Here is a 17,742-nt window from a genome sequence, read left to right as displayed (position 1 = left end):
ATATAATAAATAAATAAATTAAAAAAAAAAAAAAATGTAGTACTCAGGATAGTACCATAACTCTGGTAGAGCACTTGTTAAGCATGAACTCCTAGATTTAATCCCTAGCTGGAAAAAAATTAGCAAATGAATCCTAAAGGTATATTCAAAAGAAAAGTATAGTTATGTGTGGTGGTGCCCACAATCTTAGCATGTGAGAGGCAGGGGCAAGAAGATTACAAGTCTGAGGGCAACCTGAGCTCCACACAGACCCTGTCTCAGGAAAAAGAGTACATTTACCACAAACTGAATTCACACCCAAACAAACCACAATTCCAGTCTCTGGTGATTCCCTCAGGTGACAGCTAGTCACCGCCAGCTGCCTTCAAGACTCCTATCTAAGCTGCTTTTCCTTACCTGCCTTCAACGGTGTGACACAGCCTTGTTGAAGTTTGGCTTTTCTTAAGGAAGTCTTCCCCTGAAAAGGTTCTCCTATTCCATTCTGGCGAAGAAACTTGTTCTCCAAGTTGGCCTTCTCATCTGTGAAATAATCAGTAAGGAAGCAAACCAGGGAAGTCACGCATTCAAATGGGGAGAAAAGTCCATTTCTAGCACTGTTAGCAACTAAAGGAAAGCACTGTGCATTCACTACACATCAGGACAGACTGCAAAATCCATCCTCAAAGCGTTCGCCACACCCAGCATCCTACAAAATATTGCAGATCCGGTACTGAGTGACTCCTACCTTTGTTAAGATACAGTTAGGGCCACACCAACATTATCTGGCCTTATCTACCATTTAAATAGATCACAGTGACCTTGAAGAGGCTTTGGCCCCCAGGAACTGTAAGATTACAAGGGACAAAGGACAGTTTATATTCACAAAGCGTGGGGTGTGTGAGAGTAGAGCAGAACCAAGTTTTCTCAAGTTTTATCTTGAGTTCTGCAGTGACTAAAGCTGGTGTAAAAACAGTCTGTCCCAGCAACAGCACACTGTGCCAGGCTGCAGGAGTGCAGGAGTCCCTGAATAACTACAGCATGCATGGACACTCTGATTATAACTATGTGAAAAGATGTGACACACAGAAAGGAAGAAATAGACAACAGCTAAGATGATTTTTAAAGTACAGGATTTCTCTCTCTCTCCTAGAGTCTGTACTTAATTTCATTAAAATTGCTATGTAAATATCTCCTTTCTATGGATACTGGGAACATAGAGAAAACTTGCAAAAAGAAATCTTCAGGGGGCTGGAGAGATGGCTCAGTGGTTAAGAGCATTGACTGCTCTTCTGAACGTCCTGAGTTCAATTCCCAGCAACCGCATGGTGGCTCACAACCATCCATAGCAAGATCTGACACCCTCTTCTGGTGTGTCTGAAGACAGCTACAGTGTATGTACATATAATAAATAAATAAATAAATAGATAAATAAATAAATAAATAAATAAATCTTAGAGGGGGGCTGTATTTGAAATATGCTTACGGTTACTGGAATAACATTGTTTAAAACAAAAAAAAAGAAAGAAATCTTCAGGCAGTTTGGGTGTCAGCTCTGAGTTGCAGTGCTATGGGGCATGGGACAAGACCTCCCTAGGACAGCAGACCCTCTTAACTGCCCTTCCTTCAAAGGGGCCCTGAACCACTGAATTCCTTCCCCAGAGAATACCAGATGCCATCTCATTTGAACTCTGTATTGTAAATGGCAAACGCAGCCACAATAGTCATTTTTGTTCCTCCCACAGACTGATGTTAATGCCTCTTAATAAGGATGAGGGAGACAAGAGAAAGGATTAAATGAAGCTCTCATCAACAACTGGACCCACTTATTAATTTTATATCAAAATGACAACTACAAGCTGAGAAACAGCGAGATGGCTCAATGGTTAAGAGCACTTGCTGCTCTTGCAGAAAACCCAAGTTCAGTTCATAGCACCCATGTCAGGCAGTCCACAAGTACCTGGGAATTAGGTCTATGATCTTAGGCTCCTCACCTGGCCTCCATGGGCACTGCACTCATTCACACACAGATATGTATACATAAATAAAACTTAAAATGTTTTAAAAAATATTCGGGGCTGGGCGTGGTGGCACACGCCTTTAATCCCAGCAATTGGGAGGCAGAGGCAGGCGGATTTGAGTTCAGGCCAGCCTGGTCTACAGAGTGAGTTCCAGGATGGCCAGGGCTACACAGAGAAACCCTGTCTAGAAAAACAAACAAAAAAAATTTGGGAGGGGGGAAGCCTCTCAAATCAAACTATTTTATCTGTTGTGGATTGGTTTGTTAATACCATAATGTCTCTATTTAAAAATTATTTTGGGGGGCTGGAGAGATGGCTCAGCGATTAAGAGCAGTGACTGCTCTTCTAGAGGTCCTGAGCTCAATTCTCAGCAACCACATGGTGGCTCACAATCATCTGTAATGGGATCTGATGCCCTCTTCTGGTGTGTCTGAAGACAGCTACAGTGTACTCATATAAATAAAATAAATAAATCTTTAGAAGAAAGAAATCTAATTTCACATCTAAACAGAGACTTCTGTAGTTCAAAAGTAAATTGTTTTTTCTATTAAATCATGGGAGAATGTATTTACTTTTTCAATTTGATTGATTTTATTAATTTATTTTTATGTGTATGGGTGTCTTGCCCACATACAAATCTGTGCACCATGTACACACTTGGCGGTGTGGAGGCCTGAAAAAGGTATTGAATCCTGGAGCCATAGACACCTGAGAGCTGCCATAGTGGGTTTGGGAAGAACAGTCAGTGCTCCTAACTGCTGAGCCATCTCTCTAGCCCTTTTGCTTTTGAAATGTCCTCAGCAAGCAAGACACTAACCCTTAAAATGGCAGAGAAACAGCAGGTTGGTGTCACACATCTTTAATGCATGTACTCAGGAGGCATAAGCAGGGGATTCTCTGAATTCAAAGCCAGCCTTGTCTAAAGAGCAAGTTCTAGGATGGCCAGAGGTACATACACAGTGAAGTCAGGTCTTGAAAACAAAACAAAAACAAAAGAAAAAGTGTCACTTACCAAACCATGAGTCTATATTTTCAGAATCCTCTTCAGCATCCAAAGATGAAAAATTGATAAAGTCGGTGGGGGCATCAAAAGAGTAAGTAGTCGGGACTTGTGACATTGCCCCAACTTAGTGCAGAAGAACAAGCTTTTTCCAGGGTTCTAATACTCTCCTCAATAGATTGTCTTCTGAGGGAAGAAATAGTTACAAAAAATTGGTTGTACATCAATAGTAAATATTGATTCCTACAAAATACTTTGGTTTTTATATTTCCAATTTAGAAAATCATCCAGGGGCTGGTATGGCAATTGCATGCTTTTAATTCTAGCACTTTGTAAACAGAGGTAGATGGATCTCTGTGAGTTCAAGACCAGCCTGATCTTCATAATACATTCCAGGTCAGCTAGGGCTACATAGTGAAACACTGTCTCAAAAATCAAAACACAAGGAGGGGAGGGGAGGAGAAGGGAGGGGAGGAAATCTTGTAAATATATCTTACCATTTTAAATCAACCTAAAAATTAATTGCCTGGGAGACTGTTCTAGTTTTTGGATTTAGAAAGAAGTCAGTTTGGGGCTGGTGAGATGGCTCAGTGGGTAAAGGCACTTGCCACCAAGCATGAATACCTAGTTTGATCCCCAAAATCCATAAGAGAGAAAACTGACTCCTGCATGCTGTTCACTGAGCTCCATAGACATTATAGCAAGCAAGTAACCCACACAGATCATTATACAAACTTCTCTCTCTCTCTCTCTCTCTCTCTCTCTCTCTCTCTCTCTCTCTCTCTCTCTCTCTCTCTCTCTCTCTCTCTCTCATAAGAAAAGGCCAAGTTTGATGCATACCTACAGTCTGCCATTCACTACTGGGTGTTGCACTCATTATTCATTTTCCCTCAATCTGCCATTTCCTATTTCTGTGCCTTCTTCCACCTAGGTACTCACTCTCTGCCCCATAACCTAATTTCTAAAACACATTATTAGCTTTTATACCAAAGAATCTTTACCCAAGTCCAACTAAAACTCTAGAAAATGCTATGCAAGTTTCCACCTGTTACATATGATTATCTCCAAACCCACAGTGTTAGCTTTATCTCCTCTGCACAAAAGAGTGAAACATAGTTTTCCATTGGATTTTTTGTTTGTTTGTTTGTTTTTCGAGACAGGGTTTCTCTGTATAGCCATGGCTGTCCTGGAGCTCACTTTGTAGACCAGGCTGGCCTTGAACTCAGAAATCCAACTGCCCTTGGAAATATTTTAAGAAAATATTAAGAAATATTTTAAGAAAACTCTATTCCGGGCTGGTGAAATGGCTCAGTGGGTAAGAGCACTGACTGCTCTTCCAAAGGTCCTGAGTTCAAATCCCAGCAACCACATGGTGGCTCACAACCATCTGTAATGACATCTGATGCCCTCTTCTGGGGTGTCTGAAGACAGCTACAGTGTACCTATATGTAATAAATAAATAAATCTTTAAAAAAAAATTATGAAGAACTGTAGGTAACATCTGACTTTTTTTTTTTTTGTCTTGATTTTTCAAGACAGGGTTTTTTTCTGTATAGCCTTGGCTGTCCTGGAACTCACTCTGTAAACCAGGCTGGCCTCAGACTCAGAGATCTACCTGCCTCTGCTTCCTGAATGTTGGGATTCAGGGAGTATGCCACTATGCCTGGATGGTAACATCTGATTTTTGCAGCTTATAGATAGTGATTAACAAACTAGGGTTTACCAAAAACCACATAACAATACTAAAATTGTGGTTAAAAACAAACAGGAACAAAGCTGAGCGTAGTGGCACACGCCTTTAATCCCAGCACTCAGGAGGCAGAGGCAGGTAGATTTCTTTTTCTTTTTTTTGTTTTTTTCAAAACAGGGTTTCTCTGTGTAGCCCTGTCCTGGAACTTATCTGCCTGCTCTGCTTCCCAAATGCTGGGATTAAAGGCGTGTGCCACCATGCCCGGCTGGCAGGTGGATTTCTAAGTTCGAGGCCAGCCTGGTCTACAGAGTGAGTTCCAGGACAGCCAGGGCTATACAGAGAAACCCTGTCTCGAAAAAACAAAAAAAAATAGGAACAAAAATAACTACCAGAGATGGCAGGTTATATTATTAAGTACTAACTGTCTATTGACTCTAATGTTCATCTGCAACCTTGTAAAGCATCAGTCACTGTCCTCATCCTAGAGAAAGCTAAAGACCAGAGATTAAATAATAGCTCACTATCCAGCGTGTAAAGAGCTGTCTCCCAGAAGCACACCCTGACACGCCTCACCCCACTCTAGGACTGAGCAGTATTAGGAGGGTCAGGTCTCCATTTGTGTGCAGGACAGCACGGCCCTTGCTCTGCAGTCTCCTGACCTGGAGAATGCTCTCTATCCCACCATCCTAACAGTCACTCTCCTCCATTTCTATTCATTATTCACAGGCTTTTTGTTTGTTTTGCTTATTTGTTTCATCTTTGGTTTTTTATTTTTGTTTTTTTGTTTTTCTTTTGTTTTTTTTTTGTTTTTTTTTTTTTTTTTTTTGTTTGGTTTTGTTTGTTTTTGCTGCTGAGTTATTATTTGTTCTGAGGTCGTTTTTTGTCCTTGTATTTTGTTTTGTTTTGTTTTGTTTTAAGACAGGGTCTCACTATCTCGTCCTGTATCACCCTGGCTCGCCTGGAACTTGATCTCTACAAGCTGCTCTCAAAAACTCAGTCATTTAGCCTCTGCCTCCAGAGTGCTGGGATTAAAGGTATGAAACAAGACACCCAGCTTTTTTTGTTGTTGTTGCTGGTGGGGGTGGGGGTAAAGACAGGGACTTACATAGCACAGATTGGCCTAGAACTTGTTATGTAGACACACAAACACACACACACACACACACACACACACACACACACAAATTTATACCCTATAAATAACACATGCAAAGTTTAAAAAAAAAAAAAAAGACAATTAGCAAAGGATTTCTCTGGTAATAGTTAAAAGTCTCTGCTTGGAAAAAAAATTTTTTTTTCTTCTTTTGAACAACTATGCTGGAAAACATGGGAAAATCTTGGATTCCCATGATCTCAATAGCTAACTGAGGTCACTGGGAACACTTCCCAGCCAGGACTATAATGAAGACAAGCAGAGCTGGGGAGGAAGAGGCAGGAACACAACACACCCCAAGCACATCTTAAAACTACGATTCCAGCAATTCTCCAGAGAAGCTGCCCATCACCCTAGCATGTGCACTCTTTTGACCTTTACTTAAATCTCTTTTGCCTTTTTTATTTTTTTTTATTTATTTATGAATTCTTATTTTTATTTTATGTGTTTTATTTTATGTGTTTTGTCCACTTGTATGTCTGGGTATGAAGTGTCTGCTGAGGTCAGAAAAGGTGGTAAGATTCATCTGGGACTTAGCTGCCATGTGAATGTTAGGGATTCAAACCCAGGTCCTCTGAAAAAGCAGCCATGTCAACTTCTGGGCCACTTCAAGCCCCTTTCCTACCCTTAATACCATGCTTAAATCTGTTTTAAATCCCTTTCTTGACAAACCCTAACTCGAGCTAGGTGTGGCACACACAAGGCCAAGGCAGGAAGATCTAAGGCCAGCCTGTCCCTGAGTTCCAGCTGCAGTGAGACCTTGTCTCAAAGACAAACAAAAAAGCCAGGCAGTGGTAGCATGCTCTTTCAGTCCCATCATTCAGTAGGCAGAAAGAGGCCAGTCTCTGAATTTAAGGCCAGCCTGATCTACAGAGAAAGTCTCAGGACAGCTTGGGCTATGCAGAGAAACCCAATCTCAAAAAAACAAACAAAACAAAAATAAAGTGGGAGGAGCACACCTGGATTCCACTAAAGCATTCTGGTAAAAAACAAAACAAAACCTGGCAAGTGTTCAAATCTAGCTTTTCACATGCTTTATCTTTTTGCTGTGTGTTTATGCGTGTGTTTGTGTCTTTGTGTTGGGGGGGGGGGGGTCTTCTCTGGCTGACCTCTGTCCTCCTGTCTGGGCCTCTGATTTCAGAGAAACAAAAAAGAGGAAAAAGCAACATATTCATATATCCAAATACATGGATGACGAAGTAGTGAGTGTTAATAGCTGAGTTTGTGAGGGCCTTGGGAGTCCTGCAGGAGAGACCACACTCTTAAGCTTTGGTGTTATTATTATATAAATGCTTACCTTTTCATTGACAAGGCTAGCTAGCTAAGCATTTATTTTCCTCAGAAAATATTTGCATTCAGAAAGGATTGGAACTCCTGCAGTTTTTGTTAAATATTTTTGATAATCTGACAATAATTTCAAATCAATTGCTTCTTGGAAATTCTATTTTGCATTTTTGTAGTTCATAAATTGACCACTATCTTGACTTATCCAAACATTACATACTCTTTCTGGTATTATGTATATTTTAAATATTTATTTATGCATTTATGTATATGAGAAGAGGGCATCATGATGATCCCATTATAGATAGTTGGTTGCTGGGAATTGAACTCAAAACCTCTGAAAGGGCAGCCAATGCTCATAACTGCTAAGGCGTGTCTCCAGTTTTTTTTTACTTGCATGAGTGTTTTTTGCTTGCATGTATGTATGTATGTATGTATGTGCACCCCATGTGTGGCCTGGTGCCTGCAGAGGTCAGAAGAGGGCATCAGATGGCCTGGGAATAGAGTTACAGATGGTTATGAAGTACCATGTGGTGTTTTAACCACTGAGACATCTCTTCAGCCCAATGGCCTATTTTTTAAAATGGTTCCTTTAAGATATATTTTTTACCTAGAGTGGCCAACTCAGAAGGCCACCCTGCCACACTAGCTGAGCATGGTGTCTCACACCTATAATCCCAGCACTCGTGAACCTACAGCAAGAGGACTGACTCATATTTGAAGTCATCCTGGGCCTATATACTGAGATCCAGGCTAGCCTAGGCTATAAAATGAGACTTTGTCTCAACAAAGAAAAACATGAGAATGATAAAAACACCTTGTCTCCCCTCAAAATGGAATCAAATTAACAAATATGAATTGCCTGGCAGTGGGCTCATGCCTTTAATCCCAGCACTTGGGAGGCAGAGGCAGGCCGATTTCTGAGGCCAGCCTGGTCTACAGAGTGAGTTCCAGGTCAGTCAGGGCTACACAGAGAAACCCTGTCTTGAAAAACAAAAACAAACAAACAAAAAAAACAAATATGAATCAGTTATCACTTGGGAACTCTCATCCTCTTGTTAAAGGCTGACAAAGCATATGGAGATAACCAAAGTAGGGTTGGGATCTGAGGTTGGTGAGAAAACAAACAGGGGAAGTGGGTTGGGGGCAGGGACCAGGACACAGAGCAAAGTCAAGAGTTAAATCAAGACAGTTTTATAACACTGCCTCACTACAAACAATAAATATTAGGCTGTCAAAACAGCAAAATTTAAAGTCTGCTGGGGCCTAGTTGGATACCGCACAGGTCAAAGCTAAGGGCAGCTGTTTAAATGAGAGCCCCACAAATGGTGGGAACTGGATCCTCCCCGCAATCCTTAATCAAGATTGAATTTCTGTCAACAGGTCTCACTGAAGGGAAAAAAAAAGCAGATACGTCAACCACATTCCCTTAAACAAATCAAGCTGCCAAGCAAGAGAATTAACTTCATATTTCAAAATTATCTGAAATTGCCACAGTGCAGATTCCTGGAAAACTACAAATATTCTCAGGAGAAAATGGGCTTGATGGCACTTTAATCCAGCACTGGAAAACACACACAGTGGATCTGAGTTCAAGGCTAGCCTTGACTAAACAACAGATTAAGAAAATGAAAATTAAATAAATAAAAAGAAAAAACCCAGCTTTAATAAAAATAGTCTTTTTCTTCCTCAGTGATGCAAATATAAGGCAGATCAGACCAGATTAAAAGTAGATAAAGGCAATTTTCTTAGGAGGCAGCTCTTGGATGGGTTCACCTAATCTTACAATGGAAGTGACTTATTCAGGATAAAGCCAGGGGGTATACAGTTGAAAAGAGGAGTGATGATGTGTCAGCCATGGTGTCCAAACATGGTCAAAAACTGAGCCCTTGGGAGGGCACTCTTGGGACAGAAACGTCTCTGAGGGCAGGGTTGGGAGAAGGAGGGCAACCGGGCTTTTCCCAGCTAGTGGGGAACGAGCAGATTCCAGCCTAACAAAATAATCCTACAAGAAATCTGAGGGAGGGAAAGGGACTCAGTGCTTAGAACTCTCTGCTCTTTCAGGTCAGGGGGTTGGTCCCCAGCATCCACATGGTGGTTCACAATCGTCTTTAACTCTAGTTCCTGGGGTTCTGTTGTCTTCTTCAGACGTATGGGCACCTAGCATGCTCATGGTACACATACATACATGCAGACAAAAATATCCACACAAAATAAAATTAAGTAGAAATATTCTTTAAAGAAGTAAGCCTACCCAGTATGCTATACATAAATCAGTTACGACATATGAACTAGTTCTTTATAAAATTGTGTATTAAACACCACCTATCATATCATATAGCCCATCTGATTCCCAAAATGATTTATGAATATGTAATCCTTTTCCTTAAAAAACAGACAATTGAGGTGGACAGAGGTGGTGCTCGCCTTTAATCCCAGCACTGAAAAGGCAGAGGCAGGAGGATCTGAGTCTGAGGCCAGACTGGTCTACAGAATGAGTTCCTGGATAGGCCCTGAGAAAAAATAAAAATAAAAATGACTAACTTTTTCTGAGGAAAAAAACAGGTGAAAAGGAAAGAAAACTGAAGACAAATACACATGAGGAAGATGGCAGAAGCAATGTAACCTTTTCTACATTCATCTGAAACTTACCTCGTCACCTCTTATCTCTCTTCACTCATCCTCCAACCAAAATTAACCAGCCCTGACAAGCTCTATAAATCAAAAGGTGCAGGTTCAGAAGGGGTGGGGAAGCTGCACAGAGCACACTCTACGCAGGCCTGAAACTGCAGGCCAGTGCTCTTCCCAAAACAGCCAGACAGCGAGAGAAGTCCCAGCAGCTCAGCACCCGGCCTGAGAAACAGAGACGCACTAGCTAACCCGGGGGGGCAATTAAGAGAGTGAACAGAAGTCAGGCTTCAATAGACGCGGTCAGTTACACTGATCTCATCCAGACAAGGCCATTTTCTCCCCAACACTCTCCCACCTTCACTGGGTACGTGATCTCACTATCTTTCATTTTTGGAAAAAAAATCTTCATTTTTTTTCTTGAACATAAGGAATTAGAAAGAGTCAGCAAATGGCAACATATCCTGCATATGACTACAAATCAGACTTACAAACTAAATCTGAAGAAAGTTTAATGGACTTTGTTTCCACATTTGTTAACTTCTATGTTGAAATTAGATCTGTTTACAGAACAGATCTATGAAGCTTCCAAAATTGGGCCAGTTTAAAATCCAAAACCATCCCTCACCACCCAACACTCAGAAGTCAGCACTGGACACCTGGCTAAGTTGCCACTGCCCAGAATGCCAATAAACGTGCTCTCATTTCTTTCTCGAGCTTATCAATTCTAGACAGGCATGGTGTCGTTATGAATGGGATCACAGCACATGGGCTGCTAAAGCGGCAGGAGCGCCATCAGTTGTTGGCCAACCTAGGCTACCTAGCAAGTTTGAGGCCAGCCTATAAGACTTTATCTCAAAAAACAAGCAAGGACAATGGAGATGACTCAGTGGGTAAAGGAGCTGTGGTCAGACCTGAGTTCAATCCCTGTCTGTGGTGGAAGGAGAACCAATTCCTAAAATTATCCTCTGGCCTCTACACACACCACTGTACTCATGTTCCTGCATACACAAGACTCAGGCAGGCAGGCAGGCAGACAGACACACACACCACAAATCTTTTAAGGGTCATACTGAATTTGTTTGTCTTTTTTTTGTTGTTGATTTTTTGAGACAGGGTTTCTCTATGTAGCTGTCCTGGAACTCACTCTGTAGACCATGCTGGGCTTGAACTCAGAAATCCGCCAGTCTCTGCCTCCCAAGTGCTGGGATTAAAGGCATGCACCACCACTGCCCAGCTTGAGTTTGTTTGTCTTGAGATAGGGTCTATCTATGTAGCCCTGACTGTTCTGGAAATTTCTATGAAGACCAAGCTGGCCTTGAACTTAGAGATCTCTCTGCCTCTTCCAAGTGCTGAAATTAAAGGTGTGACCACCACATCTGTCTTGTATTTGTTTATTTGTGTGGTCATATTAACAATAAACATTCGGGCTGGAGAGATGGCTCAACAGGTAAGAGCACTGACTGCTCTTCTGAAGGTCCGGAGTTCAAATCCCAGCAACCACATGGTGGCTCACAACCACCTGTAATGAGATCTGACGCCCTCTTCTGGTGTGTCCAAAGACAGCTACAGTGTACTTACATATAATAAATAAATATATCTTTAAAAAAAAAAAAACAAAACAATAAACATTCACCTGGCTTTTTGCCACCCTCCCCACACCTCCCTTGACATATCTCTGAGGCAGGATCACATCTGTTACTGACAATGACTTTCAACTCCTAATGCTTCTGCCTCTGCCTCCTAAGTGCTGGGACTATAGGATGTGACCCCCAAGCACAGCTTGTTCTTAGTTTTTGAGACAGGATGGAGAGAGAGAGAGAGAGAGAGAGAGAGAGAGAGAGAGAGAGAGAGAGAGAGAGAGAGAGAGAGAGAGAGAGAGAGAGAGACCTTGAAGTGAATATGTGGGCAAAGCTAGCCTAGAACATCTGATTCTCTTGCCTCAACCTCCTAAATCTGAAATTACAGGGCTGAGATTACTCCACTCCCATACCTAGCTAAGAGAATCATTTTTTTACTTAAAATATGCACTTAGACAAAAACTTCTGTCAGTCAAGCTAGGCATGGTGGCACAGACCTGTAACTAACTGCTCAGGGAATGAAAACAGGAGGATTGCAGGTTCAAAGTCAGTCTAGGTGACAGTGTGAGACCCTGAGTCAAGACAGAAAAGTATAAAAGGGACCAGGAGTGGTAGCACTCACCCTTAATCCCTGAGCTCTGGAGGCAGGGGCAGATCTCTGTGAGTTCCAGGTCAGCCAGGGCTACATAGTGAGACACTCTCCCAAAACACCAAAAGAAAGTTCCAAAGGGGCTTGAGCCGAGTCAGTGATTAAGTCATGAGTATGAGCTGCTCTTCCAGAGGACCTGGGTGGACTCCCCTCACCCACATGGTGGTACTCAACTGTCTGTAACTGCAATTCCACAGGAACTGACATCACAGACTCCATGGGCACCCAACAGGCATGAGATACAGATACACATACAGGCAAAATACTATACATTTAAAATAAGATTAAAAATATGTACAAAATAAAAAAATAATAAAAATTAAAAGCACAAAAGGCACACGCCTTTAATCCCAGCACTTGGGAGGCAGAGGCAGGCCGATTTCTGAGTTCAGGCCAGCCTGGTCAACAGAGTGAGTTCCAGGACAGCCAGGGCTACACAGAGAAACCCTGTCTTGAAACAAAAAAAAGGAAAAAGGAAAAAAAAGATTTAAGACTAGCTCAGTGGTAGGATTTGTGAAGTTCTGGCTTCAATCTAATACAACAGCACAAGGCAGCCATAATTTCTCTAAAAAGTATGATAATGATAATGGGTAGCTTTACTTTTTCTTTTCCAAGTTTAAGAAATTTCTTTCTAGATATGTATTAGCTTAAAAAGACACATTTAAGTTCTTTAAACATTTATGAAGCTGGTATGCTAATGTTTCTCTTATTCCTTTGAGAGTAACTCCTCATGGATACACACCTGATCCAATTTGTCTTGAGTCCACCTCTCTTACAACCTTGCTCAAAGCCACAATCAAGTTCTCAAGTCTCTTGAATTCTTGCAGACACTTCTCATGAAGAACCTGGAAGCGGTTGAAAGGTATTTTAAAAGGTTAAGAATAAACTTAAAATATTTTGTGTATGGCTAGGCAGTAGTGGTACACGCCTTTAATCCCAGCACTTGGGAGGCAGAGGCAGGTGGGTCTGGAGGATTTTAAGATCAGCCTCAACAGAGCAAATTCCAGGACAGTCAGAGCTGCACAGAGATTTGTCTGGAACAAAAAACAAGAAAGAAAAGAAACAAAGAACTCAATCAAGCATGGACTCATTTGTGGCTGCTATATCAGATGTGGTATCATTTGAGCAGATTAACACATCTTCTGGTACATGAAATGCAGCTACTGATCTAGCAAATGCCTTTTTCTCAGTACCTATCCATAAGGACCACCAGAAGCAATTTGCTTCCAGTTGGCAATGTCAGCAGCATACTTTACAGTTTTACTTCAAGGGTATAGTAAGTCTGCAGCCTGATATAACAAATAACTGTCTTTCTGTTCCACAAAATATCACATTTGTCCACTATACTGACAACAATATGCTGATTGGAGTGAGTAAGCAAGAAGTAGCAACCACTTTAGACTTGTTGGAAACATGTATACATCAGAGGATGGGAAATAAATACAACCAAATTTAAGGGCCTACATCAGTGAAATTCTTAGGAGTCCAGTGGTGTGGGGCATGCAGAGATATTTCTTCTAAGTGAAGGAGAAGTTATTATACTTGGCCCCTCACCACCAAAAATATTTTAAATACTTTAAATACTTTAGTGGGCCTGGAAATAAGACAGTTCCTCACTCTGGTATGTTATTTTGGCCCTTATACAAAGTTTTGCTAGCTTTGAATAGGTCCTGTGACAGAAGGCTCTTCAACATGTCTAGGCAGCTGTGCAGGCTGCTCTACCACTTGACAATATGATCTAACAAACCCAATGGTACTTAAGATGTCAGTGGCAAATAGAGATGCTGTTTGGAGCCTTTGGCAGACCTCTACAAGATGAATCACAGAAGATACCTTTGGGATTTTGGAGCAAGATTCTATCATCATCTGCAAACAACTATTCTCCCTTCTAGAGATAGCTCTTTGCCTGTTATAGGGCCTTAATGGAAACTGAATGTTTGATGATGGGCCATCATGTAACCTGGTCTAGCCATCATGAGCTGGGTATTATCTAACTCACTAAGATATAAAGCAGGACATGCACAGCAGCAATCTATTCTCAAATAAATATAAGTAATATGTATGTGATCAGATGCTAAAGGCATATGCAAGTTATGTATGGAAGTTGCTTAAATGCCTATGGTTTCTACGCCCATTACAAATACCATCCATCTGTTACCAAGCATGACCTATAGCCTCATGGGGTGTGCTCTAAAGAGAAGACTATGGGCTGGTTTACTGATGGTTCTGTACGTTATGAAGTCACTACCCAGAAGTGGATAACTATAGCATTAGAACCCCTTTCTGAAATAACCTTGAAAGAGGAAATCTTTACAATGGGAAGAACTTCAGGCATATCTGGGGTTCAGTATTGGTCTCTGCTGTTGGCCTACCTGGCATGCAGCAGCAGCTGTACCCATGTCAGCCTTGGTGAGTAGAACTCAACACTGTTAGCCTGTGCATAACCTCCATTTCTACCATCTTGGACACTTTGTTCATGGGTCCATTGGGCAATAACGAATGGCTAGAGAAAGAGGCTGATCTGGCTCATTTCAGAGCCAGAGACTGTGGCAGTGAGCCCACAATCATGGAATTCACGAGTCCCTTACCATGTTCCCCACCACCCTGAAGTAGCTGGCCTGACAGAAAGACAGAATGACCTTTTGAAGCCAGTTATAGCACCAGTTAGGTGGCAGCAGCCTGGAGGGCTGAGACAGAGTTCTCCAGAATGCATGATTTGAATCAGCATCCAGTGTGTGGTACAGTTTCTCCCATAGTCAAAATCCATAGGTCTAGGAACAAAGGCATTGAAAAGGGAATCATTGCATGCACTATCCATCACTAGTAACCCACTAGGAAAATTCTTGCTTCCTGTTCTGGACCCTAAGTTCTGCTGGCCTAGAAGTTTTGGTTCCAGAGCGGGTAACATTCCTGCCAGGAGCCATAACAAATATCCAATTAAACTAGAAGTTCAGACTTCCCCCTGGCCACTTGAGGCTTCTGATGCCTTAAGTCAACAGGAAAAGAAAAAAATAACAGTGTTAGGAGGGGTGATTGATCCAGATTAGCAATGGAAAATTGGATTGCTTCTCCACAGAAGAGGTAAGAAAGATTAGGTCTGAAGTACAGGAGGTCCTTTAGGGTGTCTCTTGGTACTACCATGTCCTGTGACTTAAACCTATGGAGAACTACAACAGTCTAATCCAGGCAGGATGACAAAGGGCACAGACTCTTCAAAAATCAAGGTATGGGTCACTTCTGGATGGGGGTAGGGAGGGACCAAGAGTTTGCTGAGGGTGGAGAAGAAAATACAGAATGGGTAGTAAAGGAAGGTAGTTAAGGGGGCTGGAGAGATGGCTCAGCAGTTAAGAACATTGACTGCTCTTCCAGAGGTCCTGAGTTCAATTCCCAGCAACCACATGGTGGCTCACAATCATCTGTAAAGGGATCCAATACTCTCTCCTGGTATGTCTGAAGATAGCAACAGTGTACACAAAAAAATAAATAAACAAACAAATACCAGCTAAGGCTGTGTGACCAGTTGCAGAAATGAGGATTAAATATGACGTGTGTTCCTGTCATACTTTGTTAAGAATATGTTTATAGAGATTTGTGTTCTTTCCTTGATTTCTTTATCATACAATGTAAGATCAAATAAGAGAATATCAGTGGTTATCACATTTAAGTTCTGAGATACCAAAAGAATGTCCCTTGCACAGTGGTGGCGCACACCTTTAATCCCAGCACTTGGGAGGCAGAGGCAGGCGGATTTCTGAGTTCAAGGCCAGCCTGGTCTACAGAGTGAGTTCCAGGACAGCCAGGGCTATACAGAGAAACCCTTTCTCAAAAAACAAAAAACAAAAAAACAACAAAAAAAAAGCATGTCCCTCAAGGGACATTGATACCTAGGCTAACATTTATAATGCAGTTGTATGAAGGGTGCAATAATGACCTGGTTGTCTTCATTTAGAAATTAAGAATGGCATAAATAGATATGACTGTGTGTCAAGTAGACAAGGGGTCAATTTGAAATGGCTATTCTTAGTTGTCAACTTGACTATATCTAGAATTAACTAAAACCCAAGCAGCTGGGTACACCTGTGAGGCTTTTTTTGTTTGTTTAATCCAGATCTTTTGAGGTTGGAAGCTCCACCTATTAATCTGGGCCTATCTAAAGGACATGGAAGAAAGCTTGCTCTCTTTTCCTGCTTGCTCTCAATGGCAAGTCCATTCCTTCACTGGCCTTAGAGCCTAGCTGATGCATCCAGCCACGAGGCCTGAACAACTACTGAATCAATGGTTGGTAGACAACCATTACTGGACTAGCTGGACCACAGCCTATAAATCGTGTGTGTGTGTGTGTGTGTGTGTGTGTGTGTGTGTGTGTGTGTGTAAGTAATATTCTGTTCCTCTAGAGAGCCCTGACATCTATTATACAGGATCTTGGGCTGCTGATTTACATGTCTGTCTCAAATACAAATATATCTTACATAATAACTCAGGCTAGTCAATCACACCATTATCAGATCTGTTTCCTAATTGCTACCATGGCAAAAACAAAAACAAAACTAAAAACAAACAAACAAACCCACCACCTTTGTGAATGGACACATAAATTCCCCTCTCTGTTCTTCTCCCAAACGTTAAAAAAAAATTTTTTTTTGAAAAAGGAAGAAGCTGGGTATACAGGCTCATACTGTAGAGAACAGACCCAAGAAAAGCTAAAGGATAAAAATATAAAGGGAATGTAGAATTCAGTCTCTCCTGATACAAGAACAAGAAACAAAGGACTTTTCAACATAACTTTTTTTTTGACCAAACTTAACTGGACCAGCAAGATAATCTGATGAGAATTTGGTTCTAATGAACACATTAGCATAAACTTGGCCAAAGGAATGTTTTTATTTGCATACTAGAAAACTTCAAATTACTATGATCTAGTTTTTCACACTTGCTATTTTGCTGCCAACTTAGACAGGGCCTTCCTAGACATCCAATCCAACATATATGCAGCCTGGTTGTTCTTGTCCCTGTCTAGCCAAACCCTGTTTTCTGAGAGTCAGTTTGTATCCCAGACACTTCAGAAATCCAACCTTCCCTCTTTTAAGTGTCATCCATCTCCACTTCTAAATTGCAGGAATACTTGTAAACCAAAAACAATGTATTTATCTACATAATAACTTACACAGATTCTATCTTAAACATAGAAATGGGTAGAGTTCTTTTTTTTTTTATTTTGGTTTTTCGAGACAGGGTTTCTCTGTGTAGCCCTGGCTGTCCTGGAAATCACTTTGGAGACCAGGCTGGCCTCAAACTCAGAAATCCGCCTGCCTCTGCCTCCCAAGTGCTGGGATTAAAGGCGTGCGCCACCACGCCTGGTGGGTATTCTTGCTTAGTATACACAAAGCCCTGGGCTCAATCTCTAGCACTGGGTATGGTGGTGTACACCCATAAACCCAGCATTCTGGCAGTGAAAAAAAGAGGACTAGGAGTTCAAGAACAGCCTATGCAAGCTGGAGAGATGCCCAGTGGTTAGGAATACTGGCTGCTCTTCCAAAAGATCCAGGTTCAATTCCCAGCACCCACATGGCAGTTCTTAACTCCCTGTAACTCTAGTTCCAGGGGATCCAACACCTTCCTGCAGACATATATGTAGGCAAAATACATAAAATAAATAAACTATAGAAAAGAACAGCCTTTCTTTCAGGCCCATTTGGGCTACACAAGACCCTATCTCAACACTGACTCACTCTCACTCTCTCTCTCTCTCTCTCTCTCTCTC

At 41.6% G+C, this 17,742-nt stretch overlaps 1 protein-coding gene across 2 annotated transcripts in view; it reads right to left on the bottom strand.

The window, feature by feature from the left end:
• Tpx2 (TPX2 microtubule nucleation factor) overlaps positions 1-17,742 on the bottom strand; it is a 43,053-nt gene that overhangs the window by 23,452 nt on the left and 1,859 nt on the right. For both annotated transcript variants that reach the window (XM_029537012.1, XM_021193029.2), the window contains exons 2-4: positions 12,724-12,826; positions 3,010-3,183; positions 397-519 (exon numbers count right to left, since the gene is read on the bottom strand). In XM_029537012.1, coding sequence (XP_029392872.1) covers positions 397-519; positions 3,010-3,115 — 229 coding nt within the window. In that variant the 5' untranslated portion in view covers positions 3,116-3,183; positions 12,724-12,826. The remainder of the gene's footprint in view (positions 1-396; positions 520-3,009; positions 3,184-12,723; positions 12,827-17,742) is intronic.

Source organism: Mus pahari, chromosome 3 (genome assembly GCF_900095145.1).
Source record: "Mus pahari chromosome 3, PAHARI_EIJ_v1.1, whole genome shotgun sequence".
Lineage (NCBI taxonomy): Eukaryota > Metazoa > Chordata > Mammalia > Rodentia > Muridae > Mus > Mus pahari.
This window is presented reverse-complemented; position numbering and strand designations above follow the sequence as displayed.